The 17,709-nt window shown below is 42.8% G+C and overlaps 1 protein-coding gene across 4 annotated transcripts in view; it reads right to left on the reverse strand.

Moving 5' to 3' along the window:
- PIGN (phosphatidylinositol glycan anchor biosynthesis class N) overlaps positions 1-17,709 on the reverse strand; it is a 276,457-nt gene that overhangs the window by 55,965 nt on the left and 202,783 nt on the right. For all 4 annotated transcript variants that reach the window (XM_030203213.1, XM_030203186.1, XM_030203203.1 and 1 more), the window contains exons 23-24: positions 13,589-13,691; positions 4,323-4,409 (exon numbers count right to left, since the gene is read on the reverse strand). In XM_030203213.1, the coding sequence (XP_030059073.1) occupies positions 4,323-4,409; positions 13,589-13,691 (190 nt within the window). The remainder of the gene's footprint in view (positions 1-4,322; positions 4,410-13,588; positions 13,692-17,709) is intronic.

Here is a 17,709-nt window from a genome sequence, read left to right on the forward strand (position 1 = left end):
TTTAAAAAACCAGTATACTTTTCCTTAGAGAATTATATTCCTTCTCTCAGGGTTTTATATCTGATCTTGCATATCCACAGAACTATCAGGATGCCATTTGCTCTCCTTATGGGACACAGCAGTAGACTAATATTCCACTTTCCATTACTTTGTGAAGTCCTATCACCAACTGTGTAGATAAGCTAAGAATACTTTAAGGAGCTCAGTTTAATGCTTGATTTTTGTTAATGAGTCTGTTAATTAAGCAGCTGATAGTACAGCACTTTGAATTTCCCTAAGAAAAGCCCTTTGACAAAAAAGAAATGCAAGGCAATGTAATCGCTAAATAAGTACTGTTTGGAACTCCTAGTGCAGAAACAAATACGCTTAAATTTTATCAAGCAACATTAAGTATATGACAGACTAAGAGGCTGACATAACAAACTGAATTTATATTTGAAACAACAAAAGGTGTGAAGTTATCAACAGGGGCTACCATTAAGATGGGTTATTTTACTGTTAACCTAAGTTATTACCTAGGTCTCACTGCATAAAATGGGAACTGTGCTAAAATAGCATGAATTAGTGGTAATGGTAATACTGTTGATAACTTTCCCCCTTAATGTGTGTTAAAAGTGTTGTGAATCCATGTTAACTTGATTATGAAATAACTATTACAAACATTAACATAACACTTATGCAAGATTGCATAATTATCCAAATCTGCTTAATACCTATTAATATAAAGCACAATAGCAAGTTAAAATAGATCAGTTTCTATCAGAAATTTAACAACTTCTCAGAATGTTAACACAAGAAAAGTTTCTCCAAACTATTAACATATTAACATCTTAGTCTAGTGGTTTTCAACCTACTGGATACAATCAACAAATCAGGTTTCAACTATTTAATGTGGATATTCTGAAAACCACACAGGGTGTGTCATAATGACCTGAGTTGAGAACAAGTATCTTGGTACACTGACCTCCTCACTAGCCCAAGAATAGTGTTAATTATTCTCAGGTTTACAATATGTTTTAATCCACTATATCTTGGTACAATACATGTCTTCAGATCGATATGCAGCAGCACTTATGTGGTTGGCATTGGTGAAGTAAATAGAAAATTAAACTATAAGCCCCAATCTCCAAGTTGAGAACCTACAAGGCCCAAGGCACCTTTGACAGTACCCTAGGTTTAGACATCCCTTGCTAGGGCCCCCTTGGCCTGGGTCCATGCACAGAGAGGTCCTTGCTCAGAGAACCCCCAAAGCTGTGGCACTTCGGAAGACAAATAATAATTACCTGGTCCAGGGAGGAATCCCATAGCATCCTCTTCTTCTGCCACCATCTTACATAAATACGTAAGTATTGCCATACTGGGACGGACTGAAAGTACATCAAGCCAATCCAGGTTACAATTACCTGGCAAGATCCTAAAACAGTACAATACATTTTATGCTGCTTATCCTAGAAATAAGCAGTGGATTTTCCCCAAGTCCACCTTAATAATGGCTTATGGACTTTTCTTTTAAACCCCACTAAGCTAAGTGCTTTTACCACATTCTCTGGCAATGAATTTTAGAGTTTAATTACACGTTGAATGAAGAAATATTTTCTCTGATTTGTTTAAATTTACTATTTTACAGCTTCATTGCATGCCCCCTAGTCTTAGTATTTTTGGAAAGAGTAAACAAGCGATTCACGTCTTCTCATTCCACTCCACTCACTATTTTATAGACCTCTATCATATCTCCCCCTCAGCCGCTTTAGCTTTTTCCTCATAGGGAAGTCGTCCCATTCCCTTTATCATTTCCGTCGCCCTTTTCTGTACCTTTTCTAATTCCACTCTATCTTTTTTGAGATGCGGTTGCACCATGGAGCAATACAAATGCATTATAACGTCCTCATTTTTGTTTTCCATTCCTTTCCTAATAATACCTAACATTCTATTTGCTTTCTTAGTTGCTGCCACACACTGAGCACAAGGTTTAATCAACTGACATCTAGATCCCTTTCCTGGTCAGTGACTCCTAATGTGGAATCTTGCATCACATAACTATAGTTTGTGTTCCTCTTTCCCACATGCATCAGTTTGCACTTGCTCACATTAAACATCATCTGCCATTTGGATGCCCAGTCTCCCAGTCTCATATGGTCCTCTTGAAATTTTTCCCAATCCTCTTATGATTTAACAATTTTGAATAACTTTGTGTCGTCAGCAAATGTAACTACCTCACTAGCTACTCCCATCTAGATAATTTATAAATATGTTAAAAAGCAGTGGTCCCAGCAAAGACCCCTGTAGAACCCCTCTATTTACCCTTCTCCATTGAGAATACTGACCATTTAATCCTACTCTCTGTTTTCTATCTTTTAACCAGTTTTTAATCCACAACAGAACACTACTTCCTATCCCATCTTGTGAAAATGAAAGCATCCTTACTTATATCAGCCAAGCCAAACGTCACGGACGTCAGTCAAACTTCTGCCATGTTCCAAGTTGTGGGTGCAGTGTGGGAACAGAGGAGTATTATTGATTTGGGGGGAGGGGTCACAGTAAAATATATTTGGGCTAAAGTCTCCCTTTGTCAGGCTTTTGAGCTAAGGTTGCTCTACCTCTGGGTACATGCTAGGGCTGCTCGGAACATGCGAGCCTCTGTAAAGGGGAATCAAAGTCTTTTTTTTCTCCTTTCCTGTCAGTGAATTCAATGACAGGAAATGAAATAATCTCTCTTGAGTAGTGAATATTGGTCATTACTAACAGGAAAGGATAAGAGATTTCTATCCAATAAAGAAAACTGTGACATGTTATTATAACGGCATGCTGTTCTTTTACCACACATATTTTATCACCATAATAATTTGCATGCAGTTTGTTTAGTGCAGGGGTAGGCAACTCCAGTCCTCAAGAGCCACAGGCAGGTCAGGTTTTCAGGATATCCACAATGAATATGCAGGAGATAGATTTGCATACCATGGAGGCAGTGCTTGCAAATCTATCTCCTGCATATTCATTGTGGATATCCTGAAAACCTGACCTGCCTGCGGCTCTCAAGGACCGGAGTTGCCTAACCCCTGGTTTAGTGTATATGGAATGAATCTCCACCCCCGTTTTTTTAAGTGTCTTAAGAAACTGTGCACTGAAGTTCAGTACATAATTTTAACATATGTCACCTATTCACCACCCTTTTCGAAAATTGACCCCAAATAGTTTTGTAAACTGAAATATTTAAAAATGTATTATTAGAAATTCAAACCTTGTTTTCTGATTTAGGAATCACAGGCTTTATGAGTGGTCAATGTCAAAATTAACACTGCAGCTAAGTAAACCTATGGGCTCATTTTCAAAGCACTTAGACTTACAAAGTTCCATAGGTTACTATGGGCCCCCTTTACCATGCTGTGATAAAATGGGGCCCTTGGTAGCATCCGAGACCCACTTTAACCACAGTGGGTAAAAGGTGATGTTTTTTTTAAATAAAAAAGGGAAATGGAAAATCAGTAAATTAATCACATGCCGTGCGGCCATTTCCTGGGAAGCTCTTACCCCCACCTATTTAGGAGCCGGTAAGGGCTCCCACGCTAATCTGGCGCTTACCAGGCAGTGCCAATTACTGCTGGGTAAGCCCTCGGTGCTAGCTCCCCCAAATAATTCCAAATAATGGAAATGGCATGCACTGCAGTAGTCCGGAGTTAGTTCCAGATCGCTGTGCGGCAAGCCCACAGTGGGCTTACAGCGCTAAGTAACAAAGCCCCTAAATAACTTTGTAGGTCTATGTGCTTTGAAAATACACCTCCAATTGAACAGGTACTGTTTTCTATTTATCCACAATGATTATTCATGATAAACATTTGCATACATTTAGCATCAGAACAGGTTAATTAGCATATTCAAGAACCCATTCCTATTTGTGAACCCCTAGGATTAGAAATTGTCAACTTTGATCTAAAGGAACAAAGCATAACCTTAGTAAAACTGATTTTCCATGCATTAAAATAAATTTCAAGTGATGCACTGAGGGGTTCTTTTACATAGGTGAACTAGCGTCTTTAGTGCGCGTTAAACGCTAGAGGCACCCATATATTCCTATGGGCGTCTCTAGCACTTAGCGCAAAATAAAAACGCTGCCGTGCCTTTGTAAAACAACCCTGGAATGAATGAATAAATCAATTATAGGTATTTCAGCTTTTATAAAATGATGAAATGGAAAAGAAGAGTTGAAGTTTAGTGTTCCTACTTGATGGGGCATATTGACAAACTTTACATACTTCAATGATATTCTGACACACCGGTGTTTCTTAAATACTCCAACAGGCCTATTTTAGCATATAGAAGGATACAAAGAAAAATGACCTCCGGATGTCATCCAGAGAAAGCTGGCGAAACTGAGTTATATCAGTACTGAGGGAGAAGTCAATACTGGAGAGCTGGAAAAAAAAAATCAATGCATAATGTCAGCTGTTTCCTTTTAACAAGAAGGAATCAGCATGTTGTACGATCTGCACGGGGATTAAGTGCACTGCTATGATTAATAAGAATAGAACGACTACCTCCTTTTGTATATTTTTAAAAACACACAAGAAAAATTACAATTTAATTTCCTGATGAAGAAAGCATTGCGAATAGAAATAAATATATGCCATCAAAAATCAAATATAGCAGAAGAGAATCAGCAACAAATGGACACTCCAGCCTCTGGTTCACAAACTACTGCTCTGTTTTTCTTAGTAAGTTGATTTTCTATAGGTCTTACCATATAAGCACAGTACCATAAATGACTCAGAGGTATATTTGCAAAGCACTTAGACTTACAAAGTTATGTGCAGGGGCATTTTCGATATGACACCTAAGTCTGACTGGACGTTTTGCACAAATGTCCAAAATCTGAATAAACAAGAAGGTCATTTTCGAAAAAAAGAAAAACGTCTTTTTTTTTTTTTTTAATATCATTTCAAACAAGGGTTTGTGCTTTGTATGTTTTGTTTTTAGGACCATTTTCGAAAAAAGAAAAAAAATGTCCAGATGATAAACAGAGAAAATCAAGCCATTGGGATGTAGGAGGTGACAGCATTTTTACTAGATTGGTCCCCCAGACATCCCAGGAGAGCAATGAGGCACCCTAGGGAGCACTGCAGTGGACTTCATATAAATGCTCCCAGGTACACATCTCACCATTACTCCCTTATCTTGTCTGCTGAGCCCCCTCAAATCCCACTACCCCTTGTACACCACTACAATAGCCCTTATGGGTGAAGGAGGCACCTTTATGAGGGTACAGTGGGTTTGTGGTGAGTTTTGGAGGGCTCAAAGATTACCACAAGTGGAAGAGGTAGGAGGAGGTATGGGCCTGGGTTCACCTGCGTGCAGTGCACTGCAGCCACCACTAGACTACTCCAGGGACCTGCATGCTGCTCTAATGGACCTGAGTATAACATCTGAGAATAGCATAGAGGCTTGTAAGTAATGTTTTTAATCACATTTTTGGGAGTGGGAGGGGTTCAGTGACCACTGGGGAAGTAAGGGGAGGTCATCCCCAATTCCCTCCAGAGGGCATTTGGTCATTTAGGGCACCTTTTTGTGCCTTATTATAAAAACAGGTCTATCTAAAAACATCTTAGTTTTATTCCTGGAAGGTTTTGCTTTGTTCCATTATGGCTGAAAAATGTCCAAGTCTTAGGAATGACCAAATTCCACCCTTAACATGCCCCCTTGAGATCTGGACACACTGAAGACGGACAGCATAGCAAAACATCTGAAAAATAGGTTTTGAAAATACCGATTTGGATGCTTTTGTGAAAAAACATCCAAATGCTTTAAAACTGGTGCTGGGCAGACTTCTACAGTCTATGCTCTGATTGTGACAGGATAGGGATGGGCTAGAGTGTTAATTTTAAGGAGCTTCGATATTAGCTTCAGAACTTTTAGTACAAGAACAGTGCTGGGCAGACTTCTACAGTCTGGGCCCTGAGAATGGCAAGGACAAATCAAACTTGGGATATACATCGAATACCATGTAAAATGAGTTTATTTTGTTGGGCAGACTGGATGGACCACACAGGTCTATCTGTCATCATTTACTATATCACTTTGTAGACGTTTTTCTCTTTTGAAAATGAGCCTCATAGCAACCTACGGAACTTTGTAAGTCTAAGTGCTTTGAAAATGAGCCTCTTAATCAGCCAATATGAAATTACAATAAATAACAAATATCATGCTGTCAATAACAGGGAGTTCACAAGGTCGAAATGTAATGAAGGGTTCTGTTCATTTATATACTGATCTATTGTGCATGACAGCAAAAATTATGGAAACTGGTTATACCTACTACTATAAGAGGTATGGGGTGAAGTTTCAACTCATAAGTTCAAGTCTTCGGTGAATTTCTTTTCCAAAGGGTTTTTATGTTTGTTTGGTTTTTTTTGAGTACAGGGCACCTTGCCTCCAACCCCTTATTTTCCATTTCATGTTGATTACTTCTCCCTTAGCCTGATTTCATCTATGGAATGCAGGGACTATTAGGCTAAAGTACGTTTTAAATAAACCCACACACTTCCTTTTATTCACAGCATTTCATTCTTTGAAAACTATAAATTGACTGCCTAATTAGTTCCAGGCTCTGAATTTGTTTGCTTTGTGAAAGCTGTCCTCACTCAATGTACCTATCTAGTCAGTTTGGCTCCTTCAGCAGTGAAACCAACCAGGGGAAAACAAACTTCAAAGAATACACAGACAGTGAATAGACAAAAAGCACAGATATGACAAAAAAGGTTAATTTGAGAAAGTCAATTTACATTTGCTTACAATATTTACAAAGCAGGGCTGCCTTAAACACTAGGCAAGGCTAGATGGTCACCTATAGCGGTAGTTTCTGGGGGCAGCAAAAAAAAAAAAAAAACCCCAGCCGCAGTCAAAGCAAAAAGGCTCTTGAGATTCACAGAGAACACTGGTACATACCTTTACCTGCTGGAAGGGCTGGCAGTTTTGAAACGGCCCATTTACCCAGGTAAATGACTTTAGGAAACTGAGTCAATATACAGGGCCAGTCCCAAGGTATTGGACATCCTTGTTGAACTTTTAACCATGTGCCCCTGTAAGGGCAGCTCAAGGCCCTACTCCCGTGTGGTTCAGCATCTCCCATTCCCCTCCCTAACTCCCCAGACCTCCTTCCCCAGGTTGCCGGCATCCAAGTTTTAGATTTTGCTCACACCTTTTTCAGTAGTAGCTCAAGGTGAGTTACATTCAGGTACACTGGATATTTCTCTTCCTCCTCCCTTTCCCCTTAGGTTGCCAGTATCTCCTTGTCTCCTTCCCTATGCGCTTTATGTTGCCAGCATTTCCCCTTTACCTGTAATCCCAATACAGTTGCCTGGCACATCATTTCCCCTTCCCTACCCCCACCCACGCTCTGCATCTTTTCCCCTTCCCTCTATGCTTCAGGGCTGCTGTTAAATTAGGTGTGGACTGGTGTATTCTATAAGAATGCTCATAGATTGTAGAAACGTCCATGACCTGCCTATTACATAGTCATGCTCATCATATGCTCATGACCGTGCCCCCATTTCAACTATGCAACTTAGAATTTACACGTATCACGTTACATAATATGCTTTGACAGTTGTGTGAATAAATTCTAATTAATGCCAATTAGTGTCAATAATTGCTTGTTAATTGGCAATTGTAAGTGTGCCCACTGACAAAGACATGAGCAGCCCATAATTGAAGGGTAGGTTATTGGTAACAGTGAGAGATAGCACATCACAAATTAAATCCGGAAAATCACATTGTGGAAAGTATATGAATTTATTTGCATTCTGCAGAGGGAAATAAGTATTTGATCCCCCACCAACCAGTAAGAGATCTGGCCCCTACAGACCAGGTAGATGCTCCAAATCAACTCGTTACCTGCATGACAGACAGCTGTCGGCAATGGTCACCTGTATGAAAGACACCTGTCCACAGACTCAGTGAATCAGTCAGACTCTAACCTCTACAAAATGGCCAAGAGCAAGGAGCTGTCTAAGGATGTCAGGGACAAGATCATACACCTGCACAAGGCTGGAATGGGCTACAAAACCATCAGTAAGACGCTGGGCGAGAAGGAGACAACTGTTGGTGCCATAGTAAGAAAATGGAAGAAGTACAAAATGACTGTCAATCGACAAAGATCTGGGGCTCCACGCAAAATCTCACCTCGTGGGGTATCCTTGATCATGAGGAAGGTTAGAAATCAGCCTACAACTACAAGGGGGGAACTTGTCAATGATCTCAAGGCAGCTGGGACCACTGTCACCACGAAAACCATTGGTAACACATTACGACATAACGGATTGCAATCCTGCAGTGCCCGCAAGGTCCCCCTGCTCCGGAAGGCACATGTGACGGCCCGTCTGAAGTTTGCCAGTGAACACCTGGATGATGCCGAGAGTGATTGGGAGAAGGTGCTGTGGTCAGATGAGACAAAAATTGAGCTCTTTGGCATGAACTCAACTCGCTGTGTTTGGAGGAAGAGAAATGCTGCCTATGACCCAAAGAACACCGTCCCCACTGTCAAGCATGGAGGTGGAAATGTTATGTTTTGGGGGTGTTTCTCTGCTAAGGGCACAGGACTACTTCACCGCATCAATGGGAGAATGGATGGGGCCATGTACCGTACAATTCTGAGTGACAACCTCCTTCCCCCCGCCAGGGCCTTAAAAATGGGTCGTGGCTGGGTCTTCCAGCACGACAATGACCCAAAACATACAGCCAAGGCAACAAAGGAGTGGCTCAGGAAGAAGCACATTAGGGTCATGGAGTGGCCTAGCCAGTCACCAGACCTTAATCCCATTGAAAACTTATGGAGGGAGCTGAAGCTGCGAGTTGCCAAGCGACAGCCCAGAACTCTTAATGATTTAGAGATGATCTGCAAAGAGGAGTGGACCAAAATTCCTCCTGACATGTGTGCAAACCTCATCATCAACTACAGAAGACGTCTGACCGCTGTGCTTGCCAACAAGGGTTTTGCCACCAAGTATTAGGTCTTGTTTGCCAGAGGGATCAAATACTTATTTCCCTCTGCAGAATGCAAATAAATTCATATACTTTCCACAATGTGATTTTCCGGATTTAATTTGTGATGTGCTATCTCTCACTGTTACCAATAACCTACCCTTCAATTATGGGCTGCTCATGTCTTTGTCAGTGGGCACACTTACAAAATCAGCAAGGGATCAAATACTTATTTCCCCCACTGTATATATATATATATATAGTGCAATCCGCTTAAGTGCAAAGGTCTGGGACCAAAGAAATACATGCAGTTAACCGGAGCGTGCACTTAACAGTAGTGACCCAAAGAAGCTTGACATCTGATAAACATATGTACTGTATTGTTTATTATATGTACAGTATACAGTCTCCGTTAACTGACGTTAGGCTTACTTGAAGTAATCAGTCATATTCCTCTGTACACTCTTGTGTCTGTGAGTTCCATAGACTATGTCTGCCAAACAGTAAAAACTGTCATAGCACTGACATCCAGTGGCCTCCAGATAGGCCTGCATGGTGTTGAGACTCTCCAGCGCTCTTGCAAAAGTGACAGGAGGTTGGTGAATTTCGTCAGCATGTGCCTCACTGCTCATTTCATCATCTGTTTCATCATCAGTCGTTGCCTGCGTGTAGGCGCATATCTCGACATCAGTGCTGTTGTTAGCTGTTTGTAGATCGTAATCAACAGCTATGTAGTGATGAAACTCCTCTTCAGCAACACAGGCTGGGATGCCAATAGCCTGCTCATCTGATGAGTTTGCAACCGCTGCATCTGTTTCGTCCCTCTCCACATCCTTAACAAAGCTTGCCCGCTTGTAGCAGTTCACAATGGTTTCCTGTGTAACATGATTCCAGGCTTCTTTTTGCATATGTAGGGAAACCAACAGTGATAGATTATGAGCCAGTTGAACAGCACATTTATCCTTGCCAGTCTGGTCATCCATAACGCTCATCAGACGACGTAGCACAAGAGCCCAATAATGTTGTTTGAAATTGGCTATTATGCCCTGATCCATAGGTTGGATCAGAGAGGCAGTGTTTGGTGGCAGGAAGACCACCTTGACGTTAGACAGCCTGACATCATCCCTGTGTGCAGCACAATTATCACAAAATCTGATGCTTTTGTGCCCGCATTCTAGTGTCTAAATTCTTTAGCCACTGCTTCCAAATTTCCCCAGTCATCCATGAATTCGCGTTACCCTCATATGACACAGGAAGTCGCTTAACATTCTTGAAGCAACGTGGCTGTTTGCTCTTTCCAATGACGAGCGGTTCCAACTTCTCACTCCCATCCATATTGCAGCAAAGGAGGATCGTTTTATTATATGTACAGTATACAGTCTCCGTTAACTGACGTTAGGCTTACTTGAAGTAATCAGTCATATTCCTCTGTACACTCTTGTGTCTGTGAGTTCCATACACTATGTCTGCCAAACAGTAAAAACTGTCATAGCACTGACATCCAGTGGCCTCCAGATAGGCCTGCATGGTGATGGCCTCCTGTAGTTTTGGCTTATTTGAATGCAAGTGTTCTAACAGGAATTGCTCGCCAGTAGAGACCGTTTTCGTCAGCATTGAAAATGTCACAAGGTGCAAAATCGTTCAAGATGGTAGGAAGAACTGAAACAACCCAATTTTCAACACCAAAGTCATCAGCGTCTTGTTTTTCACTATGCTGTTTCTTGAATTTTATGTTGTTTCTCTCCTTCCATCTTTCCAACCATCCAACAGTGGCTTTGAATTCAGTTAGTCCAAGACTTTCAGCTAGCTGATTAGCTTTCTCCAAAAGCAGTGGACCACTGTCAGGAAACTGTCTGCTCCTGACTCGAGAAAACCACCGAAGAAGAGCATATTCTACCTCCTCTGCTTTTCCCGCATGTTTTCGTTTCCGTTGTGGATTTGTATTGTTTTGCCAGTCTTCCAGAAGTTGGTCTTTCTGCTTCAAGACACGTGAAATTTGACTGGGATTGACACCATATTCTTTAGCAATAGATGCTTGACTTTGTTTGTTTTCTAATTTTTAAAGAACTTCTATTCGTTCAGTCAGTGTTAAAGTCTTACATTTGCGCGACAACGACATTCTTTCACTTATTCTGCCTGTGGCAGTTAAAGGGGCGGTAAATTTGAAATTTCGGTTGTCATGCACCAATCAGCTTCCATATTCCGTGCGCGCGCTTATGCTGAGTCTTTGCTGCAGAGGAGCGGTCTTAAACCATGCATATAAGCGAATCTTGCACTTATCAGTGGTGCAGTAAACCTAAGTTTGTCCTCATAGAAACTGATGGCGCCAAAAACGGGACCAAACTACGGCATGCAGTTACAGAGAATGCGCTTATCCGTCGTGCACTTAAATGGAGTGCACTGTGTATATATATATATATATATATATATATATATATATATATATATATATATATATATAGACAGAGAGAGAGAGAGAGAGAGTTTTTCAACAAGATGTGTTGTGATTATGTCTTTTTTGTCCTGCTTGTCTATCTTGAATAGATTGTAGGCTCTGCTGTGTAGGGATGGTCTCTTACATGTTGTGTATAGTTCTGCTCATGTCTAGTGGCACTATAGAAATGATATGCAGTTGTAGAAGTAGTAGTACTTGCCTACTGCAGAAATCATTTATTGCGTTTTTTCATGCATTTCCAAAAACCTGTCTAAGGGAACTTCAAAAAAATATATAGGTCAATAATGAGTCACAGTGATCAGTGTATTGTGATAAATAATGGCTTGGACATTTAAAACATACATACATTCAGTGTTGCTGCAAGCATAGTCAAGAGCGCTGAATATATGTATAATGTGCTGACTGCAGCTGGCTACTCCCCTAACTCTATAAAAGTCAACAAAAATTGTGCACACAAACTTGGGCACATGCCCAATTTTGTCTGCAATTTAATTGAATAATGAGCTATGTGTCAATAATTGGCATTTTAACAAGCAATTATTGGCACCAATTAGATTTAATTGGAACTTACACGTACAAATTAATTTTCGCACAAGTAAAAAAATAAGGGGTGTGGAAATGGGAAGGTTATGGGTGGAACGGGGGCTTTCCTAGCCTTTACATGTGTTATAGAATAGAAGGGATATGTGCCTAATTTAGGTGCGTACATTTACACCATGGACATGCCTAAAGTTAGGCACGACTCCTGGACATAAGTGCTATTTTATAAACCGCGCCTTACTTTAAGCACGGCTTATAGAATAGCACTTTTTTGGGGGCCATATAAAGAATCTAGCCCTATATGTACATTATAGCAGTTGCATATTGTTGCTATACAAATAGTTCTGTGATCCTGCCTTTGCTCTTCTTTAACTCTGCCCAGACACTATGGCGGGAGTTCTATAAATTGGTGACTCATTTTAGATGTCACAAGGAGGTGTGCTTTGCGCCAATTCTATAATGGCTTAAGGGTGTGCCTAAACCATTATAGAATATTAGTGCAAAGTCACTTTGTAGCACCAAAAGTTAGACTCACCTGCTTACAACATGCCTGAGGCTGATGAAAGTGGGCACGCTTAAGTGTGCCATGCAACATAAGCAACTGATAGCATTCTATAAGTTGCACACATTGCTTGATGACATGCCCATGAATGCCCATGCTCAGCCACACGTACTCGCCCTGACACTTGTGTGCCAAGCAATTTAGGCACACTGTTCTTAGAACAGTGCCTAGCTGCAAATAAGTAGTACCAATCACATGCACAAGCACTACTATTCTATAAACTAGGTGCATTACTGGCACCTAAAATTTGGTACAACTTATGCCCTTTCACATGGATAGTGCTGCAGAAGTGATTTTCACTAGTACCATCTGTACAGTACCATCAAAAACTGATGGCTCAAGGAGTTACATGTTTATTGGCCACCATTAAAGACCAGATTCTTTATATGGCACCATAAAAACTGGTGCTGAAAAAAAAATACATCTAGGCATATTCTATAATCCGCACCTAAAGTTAGGTGCGGTTTATAGAATATGTCTAACGCCTGTCCATGCGACTAAATTTAGTCACAGGTATTTATGCCAAGTAAAACTTGGTGTAAATGCCAGCAACTAAGTTAGGAACAAAGCGGATGTATTCTATATCAGCATGTATAGAGTTTAGAAACATCCACGACCTGCCCATTCCTTGTCCCCTTTTCAGTTCTGTGATTTAGAATTTACGCGCAGAACTTTACAGAATATGCTTAGCAAGTTATGCATATAAATTCTAATTTATGCCAATTAGTGTCAATAATTGCCTGCAAAGTGGCAATTATCAGTGCTGTTTGGCTTGTTAATATAATTAAGTTGTGCGCGTAAATCAGAATATGACTTGATTTACGTGCACAATTCCGACCGTACTATATAGAATCTGGAGGTAAATGTTTAACTTCTTTTGAAAATTGGCCCAATATAAAACATTAGTACACAGAAAACTGGAATGTAAAATTATATCTGCACCTCCTGGGCTTTACACCTCATGTTGAATTAGCACAGCAATAAGGATCAAGAGGAAGAAAGAGATGGAATCTTCTTCATCTTCATATTACTTCTGGAAATATGCAAGAAGTTCTCATTACCTTTTGTTTAAATGAATGTCCAGAACTTTGTAATGTTTCTTGTTCTATATTTATCCACATAAACATCAAGAATGACAGAACACATGGAAACAGAGCTTCATACCTGGACACAAAAATAAAATAGAAAAACAATAGAAAGTTTCACTGCACATGCTTTTGTTTATGGATATAGAAAGAGGAGAGAAACAAGAAAATTAAGCTTAGGCTTCCAGGTTTTTAGGAAGGAAAGATCAAAGAGTGGTTAGCCTTTCATTCTGGGCTTTCCCATAGAATATTATGAATAGTACATCAAATTATTTTTGAACAGACCATCTTGTAATTAATTCAGAAATTACTTCCCTGGAAAAGGAAAAGCACAAATATAACTGTTCACTAATCTATCTTATCTAATGACAAGGATGTGAAAAGTATATCTTCAGTCCTTTAACAAAAAAACGAAGTACATTTCTATAGTATCAAGGTTAATGGTGTCAATCAACAATACCCTGCATCCAACATAGCAAATTTTCCATCATGGGTTTGGGGCCGATTTTGTTCACTCACATTCATAGTTGGTCTGTGCTGGCCAATAAATCAAGAGCAAAGCGAAGCAGCACGTACATGTCAGTGACCAGAGTTAGAGAGGTGACAGTGGTACATGCACAATTCTTTCCCTCATTCTTCTTCAGACCATGCACTGACCCCTCAGCTTGTTAGGAGAGGAAGACACTGGCAGTGCAGTGCCTCAGCTTGTTTCCTTTTTCTGTTGGTTGAGATGTGAGCACCGCAACTTTGCGATCAATTGTCCCAGTCTTGCGCCACCAAGACCCTGAAGCAGTTTTTTTCGAAACGCTGGCCACCGTTGGCTTGGTGTGGCAGAAGAGGGACAAGATCTCATTTTCTGCATGAAAGATAAGTGCTCTTTCAATAAATTTTGCTGGTTTGAGGTGCAAAACTAACTAATTTTCAGGAGGTTTTTTCTGAGTCTATGATGAACAGAGGATAGCATTGCATCCGCTCAAGCTCCAATAGACGCTATTTTGGTCTAGGAGCTCTGTGAGGCTCTTTTTCCTCCTTTTTGAGCAGGTGGATTGTTAAAAATACAGGCAACACCATTCATATCATTTTCAGTCTAGTGGGAAAAAGTGTATTGTGTAAACAGTTATTTAAAAAGATTTTTCCACACCTTATTGGTTAATGTTTAGTGGATCCTTTGTCTGTGGTCCAGGTCCAGTTATGCATAAAAACAGCACAGTATACCATAGCGATGGTTCAAAGCACAATACATCAGGCCTGGGCAGATGTGTCAGAACAGGGCTGGAAGAAGGAAAAGGAGAAGATCTGTGCTTCTGCCATTACTGCCATTCTAGCTATGGTCTTGGATGTGCTGTCTCAGTCTTCATACTGCTGCTACAGTTTACTCCACTGCTATGATCAGAGCCATAAAATAGAACCATGAGTGAAGAGATTGGTGGGAGTGATGGTAACTACAGGGTGTCATGACAGTGATGGAACAAGAGAGACTCTGCATTATGTGGGGGAAGAGAGCAAGACAGTAAGTGAGGTGAATATGGCATCTGGGGGGGGGGGCACAAAACTGAGGGTACTAGAGAGGCTGTGATGGGAAAGAGTAAAGCTGAGGGATATGTTGCTATAGGATCAAAGTGAGACAGTTACATAGGGGAAATGGGGAGAGTATGAAATGATCAGAAAGGATGTGGAAGGGTGGGAAGACAGAGTGACTACCAATACTGGAGAAGCAGTAAGACATAAGGGGATTATTCCACTCTCACCAAAAACAGGAACCCCCAAGTTCTCCAATCCTTCTTTCCTCTCTTTCCTTGCCCGTCTGCCTTTTTCCATTTCTCTCCTCTAAGATTCTCTCTCTCTTTCTCTATATCCAGATCTTATTCCCTTCTCCTATTCTCTAGTCCCTTCTCCTTTTCCAGGACTGATCATTAAATTCCCTTTTCCTCTAGAAAAAACCGGATGAATTAACTGGTCATATGAAAACATGAGAAAATTATTTTAATAGAGTAAAATAAAATTTTATCTGATATAGATGCATATTTTCAAAGCACATAGACTTACAAAATTATGTCTATATGTTTTGAAAATGAGAATATTAATGTACAATTCTATGAAACATTAAGCAAATCCTCCTCCCCTTCCAGTCAGGGTGCACATGTACCAGGATCCAGAGGAAGCCACAGCATGTGGTCCCTAGCCACACAATAAATACTCTTATAATTGCTGGTCTGGATGGGAGGGAGGGAGGGAGGGAGAAGGATAAAAATGGGGATTAATTTGGACAATTGCAACTGAAAGTTCATGGTGCTGTACAGTGGCGTAGCAAGGGCGGGGCGGTGGTCTGCCCCGGGTGTCGGCGGGTGGGGGTGCTCCGTCGAGAGCCGACAGCTCTCGTCTCCTGCCGCTACCCTGCTTTTTTTTTTAATCCATTGCACTGACGCAGCCAGCAGCGCTTCCCGTCTGCGGGACCGGCTCAGGGGAGGGGGAAGCTCAGAGGGGAGAAGGGGATTGGGGAGGGTGGGAGAGCCTAGAGGGGTGCTCAGGGGAGCAGGGGATTGGGGAGGGTGAGTGAGCCTAGAGGGGTGCTCAGGGGAGAAGGGGATTGGGGAGGGTGGGAGAGCCTAGAGGGTGCTAGAGCCTAGAGGGGTGCTCAGGGGAGCAGGGGATTGGGGAGGGTGAGTGAGCCTAGAGGGGTGCTCAGGGGAGAAGGGGATTGGGGAGGGTGGGTGAGCCTAGAGGGGTGCTCAAGGGAGAAGGGGATTGGGGAGGGTGAGTGAGACTAGAGGGGTGCTCAGGGGAGAAGGGGATTGGGGAGGGTGGGTGAGCCTAGAGGGGTGCTCAAGGGAGAAGGGGATTGGGGAGGGTGAGTGAGACTAGAGGGGTGCTCAGGGGAGAAGGGGATTGGGGAGGGTGGGTGAGCCTAGAGGGGTGCTCAAGGGAGAAGGGGATTGGGGAGGGTGAGTGAGACTAGAGGGGTGCTCAGGGGAGAAGGGGATTGGGGAGGGTGGGTGAGCTTAGAGGGGTGCACAGGGGAGAAGGGGATTGGGGAGGGTGGGTGAGCTTAGATGGGTGCTTAGGGGAGCAGGGGATTGGGGAGGGTGGGTGAGCTTAGATGGGTCACTGGGTGCTCAGAGGGGAAAAGGGGATTGGGGAGGGTGAGTGAACCTAGAGGGGTGCTCAGGGGAGAAGGGGATTGGAGAGGGTGAGTGAGCCTAGAGGGGTGCTCAGGGGAGAAGGGGATTGGGGAGGGAGGGTGAGCTTAGAGGGGTGCTCAGGGGAGAAGGGGATTGGGGAGGGTGAGTGAGCCTAGAGGGGTGCTCAGGGGAGAAGGGGATTGGGGAGGGTGGGTGAGCCTAGAGGGGTGCTCAAGGGAGAAGGGGATTGGGGAGGGTGAGTGAGACTAGAGGGGTGCTCAGGGGAGAAGGGGATTGGGGAGGGTGGGTGAGCCTAGAGGGGTGCTCAAGGGAGAAGGGGATTGGGGAGGGTGAGTGAGACTAGAGGGGTGCTCAGGGGAGAAGGGGATTGGGGAGGGTGGGTGAGCCTAGAGGGGTGCTCAGGGGAGAAGGGGATTGGGGAGGGTGAGTGAGACTAGAGGGGTGCTCAGGGGAGAAGGGGATTGGGGAGGGTGGGTGAGCCTAGAGGGGTGCTCAAGGGAGAAGGGGATTGGGGAGGGTGAGTGAGACTAGAGGGGTGCTCAGGGGAGAAGGGGATTGGGGAGGGTGGGTGAGCTTAGAGGGGTGCACAGGGGAGAAGGGGATTGGGGAGGGTGGGTGAGCTTAGATGGGTGCTTAGGGGAGCAGGGGATTGGGGAGGGTGGGTGAGCTTAGATGGGTCACTGGGTGCTCAGAGGGGAAAAGGGGATTGGGGAGGGTGAGTGAACCTAGAGGGGTGCTCAGGGGAGAAGGGGATTGGAGAGGGTGAGTGAGCCTAGAGGGGTGCTCAGGGGAGAAGGGGATTGGGGAGGGAGGGTGAGCTTAGAGGGGTGCTCAGGGGAGAAGGGGATTGGGGAGGGTGGGTGAGCTTAGAGGGGTGCTCAGGGGAGATGGGATTGGGGAGGGTGGGTGAGCTTAGAGGGGTGCTTAGGGGAGCAGAGGATTGGGGAGGGTGGGGGA

The sequence above is a fragment of the Microcaecilia unicolor genome, chromosome 1, assembly GCF_901765095.1.
Source record: "Microcaecilia unicolor chromosome 1, aMicUni1.1, whole genome shotgun sequence".
Lineage (NCBI taxonomy): Eukaryota > Metazoa > Chordata > Amphibia > Gymnophiona > Siphonopidae > Microcaecilia > Microcaecilia unicolor.